Here is a 10743-nt window from a genome sequence, read left to right on the forward strand (position 1 = left end):
CTAAGTAGGGGTACTGCTGAAATTGAGGACACCTTCCGAGGAGGGACACTTGTATGGTGGAGATATTTGGTAAGTTGGGGATGCCTGGTGAAATCCAGAGACCTGATGCAGTAGGGATTCCAGGTGTGGTAGGAACTCTCAAAGAGGTGGGGACAACTGATGTGTTGGGGACACCTGGTGAAGTGAGGATTACTGGTCAAATCAGAGATGTCAAGAGAAGAAGGGACAGAAGGAGAACATGAGGGAAGTGTAGATAGGTACACTATGGAAGTCTCCAAGGAGGGGAAAGGAGAGCATCTAGAGGAGGGGACACTTCCTAGGCACCTTTATCAAGATGCTATATTGTCCATCAGTGTCACTTCTTGCTTCCTTGTCCTTCTCTAAATTGCTCCTGCCACCTGCTGGCAAATATAGACTACAAAATAAAAATAAAAATACCTTTCAGTTTCCCTAGTACCAACAAAGTGATCAGGGCGATTTCTCTTGTTTTGTAGATAAACTGCTGAGGTGTGAGCAGCCGTTAGGATCCCAGGGCTTCACCTTGATGTCACCATTTCCCATGTGCAAGTGATGGAAAGATTACTTACATCTCCGAGTCTTCATCAATATTGTGGTTGTAGGAAAGTTTTTGTAATAATTAATGAGCTGATTTGAAACAGAAGGGTTTGCCCTCTGTGCAGTCCAGAACAGGGTGCCAGCAGTCCCTTAGGACCTGTGAGAGCCAGGTTGGCTTGTGAATGTGGCTTCTGTCCTCCCATGCTTCTGGCTACTTCTGTGGGGATGGGCATGTTCCCTGCTCTGAACTTTAATTCTCTCACCTCTCATAGGATCTTTGGGAGGATTACCTGAGGTACTGTGTCCAAGCACCCAGGGTAGTGGCTGCCCATAACAGGGCATAGTCAATGGTGGGTACCACAATCATGAGACTGAGATCTAGGGAAGTGCCAGCTGCCCCTGACACACTTAAAAGATGTCTCTGCTTTGTGACCACTGAGGATCACAGTGAGCTGCTGGGCCACTCAGTTGGTCCTGATCCTTGCACTTCTGATCAACATGGTGCTGCATGTAATCTTGGTGGTTAGCCCTGAATAAAGACTTGGTAGGCCTGGAGGAATTACAGTGAAGGCAGAACCCTTGTAAACTGAGGATCTTCCATCTGGAAAGACAGATGGAATAAGTGGGTCGTCGATCTGGCAGGAGATAGATTGCCTGGCATAGAGGGTCTGGCTTAGGGCAACTGTGATGGTGCTGCTAGAGATGGGTGAGGATATACAGACCGATTCTACTTTTTCATCAAATCTGAAGAGATGCAAGTTTAGGCATCCCTGAACAAATACACAGAAGCTCATTTGATACAGTGGTTCATGATGAGAGATTGGACTGAAACATGGAAAGGAAAAACAAGCTTTACGATGGTCTGCCAAAGACACTAATAGTAACCTCCCCATCTTCTGCACACCTGCCTGGGCAAAGCACTGTGTTCTGTGTCTCAAGAATTCCCCAGCAATCCTATGAAGTGTTCCTTATTTGGTCATCTTGTCCCAGAGAAGAGGTTCAGAGAGGTACATTTGCCCAAGATCAAACAGCTAGAAAATAGCACAATTGGCCGGGCACGGTAGCACACACCTGTAATCCCAGTGGCTGGGATGCTAAGACAGGGTGATTGTGAGTTCAGAGCCAGCCTCAGCATTACTGAGTCACTAAGCAACTCAGTGAGACCCTGTTTCTAAATAAAATACAAAATAGGACTGGGGATGTGGCTCAGTGGTTGAGTGCCCCTGAGTTCAATCCCCAGTACACCCCACCACAAAAAAAAAGGAAAAGAAAATAGCACAATTGGATTCAAATCCAGGTTGGTTTGACTCCAAACTCATGGTCTCTAGGGCCAGGTGGCTTTGGCTTTCATTGGGATATTTGGGCTTCTTTTATATATTCTTCAGTAAGGTCTTAGAGTATCTGTTTTTGGACTATCTGTTGTCGAGGTGAATCTCATTTGTTCTAGGAAGACAGTGCTAATGATTTTCAAAATAGTGTATGTTCAAGGTCAAGGGGGAGAGTGGCAGGAGGGGGAGATCACACTCACAAGCCTTATTCCAAGACAGTGGTTCTTACCTTTGTCACATATTGGAATCACCAGGCTGCCTCCCTGATCAATCAAATCAGGATTTCCAGGGCTGGGATGCCAAGATTCCAGGTATCAGGAGTTTTTTTAATGCCACAGGTAAAAAACCACTATCCTAGAAGGGAGTGTGAGGGGAACAGGATGATGATACTAACAATGTTTGAGGTGAGAATTTAAGCAGTCAAGGATTTTGTAATTCTCATCCTGGGAGACGGTGAGGAGCTGAGTCCCGGGTGGCTCTGTCCTCATTCAACAACCCAGTAAATAGTCCAAATGAATCTCAATTGTAACTACTCATCAGAAAGAAAAGTCATAAGCAAAAAAAAAAAAAGCTAAAAGATAACTTTTTGTTAAATAATGAACACTCGTAAAACACCAATGAAATGGTATTAAAATGTCTTGTGATTACTTGTTTCTCAGCATTCATCTGATAACTTAAGCAGCATGAAGCAAGAGTTGCACTTAAAAAAATGACAAGAAAATAGCTATTCATTTAGTTGACAGAGTAAGGCCCATCTCGTTGCTAGGATCACTAGCATCACTGCTTATGACCAGGGTGAACGCCTGCATGGGTGGCGATTTGAGAAGCACCCACTTGTGTCTTCGTAGCTCCTTTGCCTCGAGTTCCTGGAGCAAACACTGGGCTCATTCCTTAGGAGCCTTGGGAGGGGCTGTGGCCTGTCTCCCCATCTATAGATCAACAGGCCCCAAGATCGCGTATTGCTGGAGGGGAGCTGCTGAGTGTCCTGAAGAGGCCTGGAGCTCTTAGGCTGGGGCAGCGTGGAGGGAAGGAGCAGGACTGGGGACAGAGGCTTGGCATTCTCAAGGCTGGACCCATCTGCAGAGAGTGACAGCTGGGATCTCCTCCTAGCAGTTGTTTTGTCTTTTTTTTTTTTCCTTCTAAGCCCCATTTTCTTCTGGTAGGGAAGTCACGCAGACTGGGGGACACAGAGGATTCAAGCAGGCCACAGACAGCAGAGTGACATGTTCCCTGCCCTCTGCCTATTGCACCGTATTCCATAAAAAATAAACACATTTTTTTGTTAAACTGTTTGTATATTGCTAATGCGGCAACATTCCAGGCACTGGCAGGCTGCAGAGAGAGCTGCGTTGTCATTAATTCACCAAAATCCATCCAGAGACAGCCTCATGGGTCGGGATCTTTGGAGCTTCCATTTGGAAGAATTAGCAGTGCCCATCTGTCTGGTGCTCTACACAGTGCTGTGAAAATGAAATTAAGGATAAAAACAAAGGAATCCATGGGTAGAAAATTCCAGGGCATTCATGGAGTCGTTTGGCAATCACTTATATTGTACAGCGTCACACAGGTGTGTCTACCCCTGGCCAGCTCTACCCTCTCTGAGCCCACAGAGCCCTGGCCGGGGGCCTTCCCCTCCGTGCCTGCAGGAAGCTCATAGGTGGTTGTTCTTGGAGAGGTAGGCGATGAGGGCGACGGCCACGCCCACGTAGATGCCGGTTCCGATGGTGATGGACAGCACGGCCAGGAACAGGGCCCTCCGGGAGCTGGTGCTAGCCTGGTGGAAGTCCCCCTTGGCCACGGCTTTGTTGGTCTGCAGAATTGGAGGAGAAAAAGGAAATCAAAGTAAGAAAGTCAGAATGAACAGAGAGTGGAGGGCTGGTTTGAGGCCCCAAGAATTTAAGAAAGACTGGAGGGGAATCGCTTACCCTCCATTTCTTCTCTAACTGGCAAGGAAGGGATGTGGCTGATGTTTGGCCACTCTCCCCATACTGCAGGGGAGGCAAAGCCTCAATTCTACTCTGTCCTGCAGGAATAAGTGAGGCTTGGAGTGGGCCAATAAATACCATCAATATGGGGCCTGGGGTCTTGGGGACCAGTAAGCCAGGGATGGGCAAGGCACCACATTCCAGTGCCATTTCTTCTACGCAAGAATGACATATTTTGTATTTGAATTAACTTAATTTTCTAAAGCGTGTTCACACTTACCTGATTTAATCTGTATAACCCAGTAGAGATGGGGGGGAAGGGAATTCTAGTTCTCATTTCCAAGAGAGGAAACTAGGGCGTATGATTATTAAATCAATTCCAGGATACTGGAGGTTAACCACTTTTCGTGTAGTTAGCCATCATATGACCATGACATTGTTCATTTCCTGACCCTGCCATAGCTGGAGTTAGTGAAACTTGTCCACTGTTCAAATAATTGTATATAAGACCAATACCTATACTTATACTTTTGGGCATTCAATCATATGACAAGGTGTTGGCTTAAAATGATTTACATTTCTTGGGGTCATGAGGTGGATGGGAGCATGAAGGTTGGCTGTTGTATTTGATTTGGGATTTTGTGGCAGAACCCATAGACCCATCCCAATTCCTTTCCCCTTCCTTTCTTGTCTTTGCTTTCCCACCTCCCTTGGGGGTGACAAATGTGGCTTAGAAAGATCTCAGTGGATGTCTTTGGCAGAATTCAGGTAAGGATTTTGTTCTCCGGATAAGATATGGGACATATATGGGACTAGCACAACCTCTTCCTTCTACCTTGGGATGTGGATATGATGACTGGAACTGCTGTGATGATCTTGGGTTCAGGAGGTAAGCTGAGAGAATATTAAAGAAGACTGTGCCAATAATACTGTGGAACCTCTGAACCAACATCAGAAGCTGCCAGCCAGAAATTTGTTCTTTGAGGAACATAAGCACTTATCTGCTCAGGTCTCTGCTGGCTGTGTGGTAGCTCCTTGCTGTGGCACACACACTCCTTGATGCTAGAGGTAGGGGAAAACTGTAATTCATCTGTAACCATCACGAACAGACCACCAAGCCAATCAGCTCATTTGCCAGACGGAGTGGCATACTACCAAGGAGCATGATTCCCAGGAGGTTCAGTCAATGCTGAGGTCGGCTAGTCCCAAGCCAGCAGAGTGTCCTCTGTGATGAAGGTAAAGAGCCTACTCCCCTGTAGAATGTAACTTGCTCTCATGGGCCATTCCTGGAAAACCAAATTTTCTCACCAGACCCAATTCCCAAGGGTCATCTGTGACATCTCTACATTTCATAGGCAGGCATAAGAGGACAGTTTGCTCACTCAAACTGAAAATTACCATTACCGTGCCATAGACCACAGAAAGACAAAATCAGAGAATGGATTTTCCTATTTCACAATCTCCTGATCTTGATTTATTGAGATCTGGAAGTCTGTGATGTGTTGAGAAGGGATCCCCTCCGCCACCTGTCTTCGTACCCTTGTCCCTAGCTTCTGGATCTTAAAGGCCAGGTTTTTCTTTTTCCTTCCCCAGTATTTTGTCTTGGAACTGAGCTTGGGAACTCACCGCAGACAAGTTTTTGATGAAGTAGAGCTGAGGGAATGCGCACGAGAAGCCTCCTAGGACAACCATAATGAATTAATTAAGTCATAATGAGCTGGGGTTGCATTTTAGGTAGCAGTGCTCCCAAACACTCCAGTGTCCTATAACATAATTTACTGTAATTGCCCTTCCTAGTGTTAACTCCAAACAGACACGGTTCATCACAAGTGTGGCTTTGCTGCTGTCACTGCAATTATCACCGTCCTTAGCATAGTCCGCCATGAGCCTTGCTGGAGGGAAGGAGGCAAAGGAGGGCCAAGAGCAGGGCGGAGGCCACTTTAGCTGATCACATACCTTCCCACGGAGCTCCTGGGTGCCCGACTTCCCTGCCTCATTGGAACTCATTTAAATAACGACACCTGGAATAGTTGTTTTCTTTGCCCCAGGAGGCAGGGCCCACATCTCCCTTGTCCTTTGGGGTCTTCATGGAGCCTGAGTGAGTGCCAAGGAGGAGTGGCAGTAGGCCACTCGATATTTTATTATGTCTCATTAGTACATTGTAATTGTATATAATTCTCTATTCCTAAACTTCTCTCCTGCATCCCACACAGGCTGTGAAATTTGGGTTTCCCTTGCATGAAATGTGCTGGCTGAGAAATATGGCAAAAAAATTACACGACACAGAAATAATTTTGAAAAAACGAGGGCAGGGCAGCTCTGCAACCTCAGGGGTCCTGCTTCTACACTGGAAGGAGAGTGAGAAGAGCCGGCGTTTGGTTTTTTTAATACAAGAGGCCTTCCAAGGATTCGAATGAAGTGTTCATTTGCCAAATAAGGTTGGAGGGGGGCTGTCCAAGCCCAGTGGGTAATGCCCAAGTCTGGAGCTACAGAGCAGCTTCCTAGCCCAGCGAAGACTGAGGTCACCACATGCTTTGTGTAATAAGCCACAACATGATGTGTAATGCCAGACCAAAATCTCCTTGGCTCCAAGGCCATGTAGAGGCTATTCAGATAGCTCAGGGGTGGCCCCCTACATATAATATTGGGATTCACTGTGACTTATTCATATGCATGCATAATCCAATTTGCTCCATTTCTTTCCCCAGTACTTCCCTTTTACTTCCTCTCCTCCCCGCCCCCATCCTTTTTCTCTGCTCTTCTGGTTTTCCTCTATTTGTTTTTTAAATTGGTGCCTTATAATTATGCATAAAAGTGAGATTCATTGTGATCTGTTCATACATACACTTAGCATAATTTGCTAATTTTGTTCTACGATTACTCTCTTTTCTTTCCTTTCCTCTCTTCCCCTTGATCCTGTTCCTTTACTCTATGGTTCTCCCTTCTATTTTCATGAGATTCTCCCCTGCTTTTTTTTTTTTTTTTAAATTCCTTTTTTCCTCTCTAATTTCCACACAGAAAACATTTGACCCTTGATTTTCTCAGTCTGGCTTATTTAATTCAGCAAGATATTCTCCAGTTCCACCCATTTATTGGCAAGTGACATAATTCATTCTTCTTTATGGCTGAGCAGAACTCCATTGTGTAAATATACCACATTTTCTTTATCCACTTGTCTGGGACGGGCACCTAGGTTAGTTCCATAACTCAGTTATTGTGAATTGCACTGCTATAAATTGGAATTCAGGTATTGCTATAGTACGCTGAGTCCAGTTCTTTAGAACAACTGCTATGGAAATCAGTATGGAGATTCCTCAAAAGATTAGAAATAGAACCACCATAGGGCCCATCCATTCTACTCCTTGGTATTTATGCAAAAGGTCAATAGCTATTAATGTGTGACTGAATGCATCTGTTTTACAAGATCACATCCTTCAATGTTCCCAGTTGGTACTGGCTCTCAGTACCTGCTTCTGTTTTTTTTGTGGGTGCTTAGAAGAGAGGTAGTGGTTTCTCCCATCCCTCAAGCTGAGTTCTGGCTCAATACTGCAAATTCTGCACACATATAGGTCCAGAGCTCTTGTGCTCAAAGCCAACAGTTCTGAAAATCATGTTCAATTGCTCATTTTCATAATCCACACTGAGGGAACCAACTCTTAATTTTTATGTTTAGTTCCAATAAGAGACACAGATACTTTGTTGTTTGGGCACTATCAGAGAAATGTCAAGAACAGCAAAGAGATGAAGCCTAACAAGCAGGCTGCTTTTCAGCAAGGCTACTCAGTATCTATGTTTTGCAGAAGCAGAGAGCTCCCCAGGGTCTAAGCTCCCATGAGGTAGAGTCATCATTGACATTACAGAGTGCATGTCATGATCTAAGGAAGGGGATTGGACCAACTCTTTGTTTCAGAAAATGGGTGACCATGGCTACAAAACAGCTTGCTCATTCCTTTGAGAAGGAGCAAACTAGAAGAAATGCTTCTATCAGTTTCTAGACTAACACTTCAAGCTCTTTGACATGTTTTTGTTTTTGTTTCTTTTTGCTATGAATCAGGGCACGAGTTCTTGACCTGGGCACTCAGGTTTATCACCCCTTAAAACCAAAGGCGAGACTGTGTGGAAGACTTTTTATGAGAAGACAGGTCAGCCAAGGTCAGTGGATTCTGCAGGTAGCCTGTGCCCCTGGCTGCACTTGCCCACTGTGTTGGGGAGAGGAGGGAGGAGTGGAGGGAGCAAGGAACAGAAGCAACTAGTATCTCCTAGGGTCAGAGGATCCCAGGTATTTCTTGGCTGGAATAAGCAGATATCATGTACTTGTCCTAATCGAGAGTGTAGACTTGTCTACACCCTGGTCTACACATGAAACCCATGGGGACCTAAGTGAGCATTTAGCAGGCGTTCTGAGAAGCTTGATCTCAGGGTTCTTGGTGGGTTTGTACCTCTGGGAACTTACTGCCTGCTGGAAACAGCTTCCCCAGACTTGTGTCCAGTCCCTTTGGAAGGCCTGACATGCTGGCTCTTTATCACCCCCGGGGGTGGGAGGGGAGACTCTTGGGCATCCAGATACCCAGGCTGAAAACTTCCTTCTCATTTTATATGTGTGTTCCTCACTTGTTGGTAAGAAATGCATCATCTCCAAACTTTGTGTCTGAACAAGAACAGTCACAATATGTCTCACAATTTCTGCAGCTCAGGGATCTCATGATGCACTGCTTGGGCGGTTCTGACTTGGGGCTGGACTGTGGTAACCTCAACATCCTCTGGGAGATATCTGCCTCCTGGGGTGTGGAGATTGCAGAGGGTTACTTGGCAACTTTCCCTCCTTCCACAGGGTTCCTCCCAGTGCTGAATCTCAGGGCCCATGTCCCACTCTCCCATATTTCCCTCTGACAAGCCCCTTCTGGTTCCTTCCTCCTGGCCCTTCTCACCTCCAGTGATAACTAAAGTATCTTCCTGTCCTTACTGTCATTTGGGATCGGTCTCTGGAAGGCCCTACCCATAGGGCTGTCCTCCAAGTCCCCTGGGAATACTCTGCCAGGAAGCCCATGGGGGACAAAAAGCCCTATAAAACCATAGGAGGCACACATAGACACATGGGGTGTCTTATGGGAAACTCACCATGCTTGAACAAAATAAAATCTGAGCCAGTCCTGGGGGCTGACCAAATTCAGGATCCCGGGGCCTCCACTAAGAGGCTGCACCTCTGGTGGGTCAACCACAAAAAGCTTCCTCTTGGTTCTGCCTCTGTCCCTCCTAGACAGTGCCTCTGTCACTCTGTGAAAGTCACCACATTGAACAAAAGGGAGGTGACAGGGTGTGGAAGGAGCCCCATCTGTACACACCCTGCCTGACTGTAGAGACAACTCCATTCACACAATCACTGAAGCCTTGTCAAGGACTATGGGAAAGCTCCTGGGAACTTCTTTCCTCTGAGAAAAATGCATTACATCTCTTTAGGTCAGAAGGGTGACCATCAAACCAACTGCTCTCTGTTGCAGTTGGTTTCCCTTCATTTTCCTTTTGCCAACAGGTCATGAATGAAGTTTGTTACTTTCTTTTGGGGGCCTCTTATCAGGGAACAGGAAGTGCAGGTGGCCACCCTAGTCCTGAGTAGCTTTGGTGTGAACCCCAAAGCTTCTACATGCAAGTGATGGCCAGTGGTGACCCATATTGGGGGCATGGAAGTCCCCGGGGAGTGGTTCCTGCACTTCTGAAGGCTACTCAGGTGGAGTGTTTCAGCTCATTAATAAAAGTCACAGGAGAGGAGAGGAAAGCTGAAAAGCCCGGGGTGTTAAGAATCAATAACCAGAACGCAGGAAGCAACAGGGTTCCCACTGGGCACAGCTGGGCACAGGGTGTCAGATGCTGCCTGAAAGGGAGCCATCCTTTAAGCCATGAGATATTGGGCTCATGTCCAGCCCACAGCCTGGTTCCTGAGGAAGCATTTACACACATGCTGCTTCTTAAGTTGAAGAGCCAACCTCACTCACCTGGTTGTAAGGATGTTCAGGGAACTTTTCTAAAATTGAAAAGCACAAGTAATGCACAATAAAACTCATGAAAACAATGAATATCCTCTCCCTCGTGTGAGGTGATATTCAACCTGAGAAAATAAAAAGTTTTATAAACAGACTGCTCAGTGAGGACGAATGCACTAAAATCACCACTGCATCGCATCTCTTTAGGTCAGAAGGGTGACCATCAAATAATCAGGCCTAACCAACACGTTGGCAAAAGCCCCCAAGCTTTGGGATACACATATAAAGATCATTTTGCTCAAGGTTTCGTGATCAGAAATGGTGAGTTTGTAGAGGAATGAAATCATATTTCCCTTCCTTGGGTGGTAGTTTTTAATGGGTGACTGTGTTTACCAACCAGCAGCTCTGAGTTAGTGGTGATAGAGCACACCTCGGTAGTGTTTAGGGGGATGGTTTTGTTCAAAGGGAGTGGCCTCAGCTTGTGGTGACAGCAGGGTAGTCTCTGACTGGATTCCAGGCCCTGCTTCCTTCCCACTTTCCCTAGTCTGGAGGTCTACAAGGCTATCCTCACCCTCCGTCCTTTCGTCCCTCTCTCCCTCTGTTCTCTTTCTTTGCCTCACTTGCTCTGTAACAGGATGTTCAGCCTAAAGTTCTGCATCAGAATTGACACCAAAAGAGACATGGCTGAAAATGGCCTCACATTTGGTTCGATGACAGGCTGGAGATAATGAAACAGCTGAGGGGTGAAAACTGTTTATTGCAAAAAATTGGGGTCACTGTGAAAGACAATGAAAAACCCCTTGGGATCAGCAGGTAACTTGGGGAGGCCTTTACTACCCACCTGAGTGGGTTCACATCACAGGCCTGCAGCTAACAACACTTGGAATCTGTCATGGGGGATTCCTAACTGTAAGGGGTCCTGATTCTTAAGAGACACTGTGGCAAGTCCTCTATACC

At 46.2% G+C, this 10743-nt stretch overlaps 1 protein-coding gene across 1 annotated transcript; it reads right to left on the reverse strand.

The window, feature by feature from the left end:
- Positions 1-2449: 2449 nt before the first annotated feature.
- On the reverse strand, positions 2450-6498 carry Syndig1 (synapse differentiation inducing 1). The gene is made up of 2 exons (XM_048790427.1): positions 5435-6498; positions 2450-3693 (listed from the first exon to the last, which is right to left on the reverse strand). The coding sequence occupies exons 1-2, from the start codon at positions 5498-5500 to the stop codon at positions 3535-3537; spliced, it is 225 nt and encodes a 74-aa protein (XP_048646384.1). The 5' UTR covers positions 5501-6498; the 3' UTR covers positions 2450-3534.
- Positions 6499-10743: the final 4245 nt, after the last annotated feature.

This window comes from Marmota marmota, unplaced genomic scaffold (genome assembly GCF_001458135.2).
Source record: "Marmota marmota marmota unplaced genomic scaffold, marMar, whole genome shotgun sequence".
NCBI classification, from domain to species: domain Eukaryota; kingdom Metazoa; phylum Chordata; class Mammalia; order Rodentia; family Sciuridae; genus Marmota; species Marmota marmota.

Bases quoted from the DNA above. Each gene is read 5' to 3' on its own strand.
- Syndig1 (XM_048790427.1), bottom strand. From the start codon at position 5,500: ATGGTTGTCCTAGGAGGCTTCTCGTGCGCATTCCCTCAGCTCTACTTC. The intron at 3,694-5,434 runs GTGAGTTCCCAA...CCAATTCTGCAG, and splicing joins TCATCAAAAACTTGTCTGCG to ACCAACAAAGCCGTGGCCAA.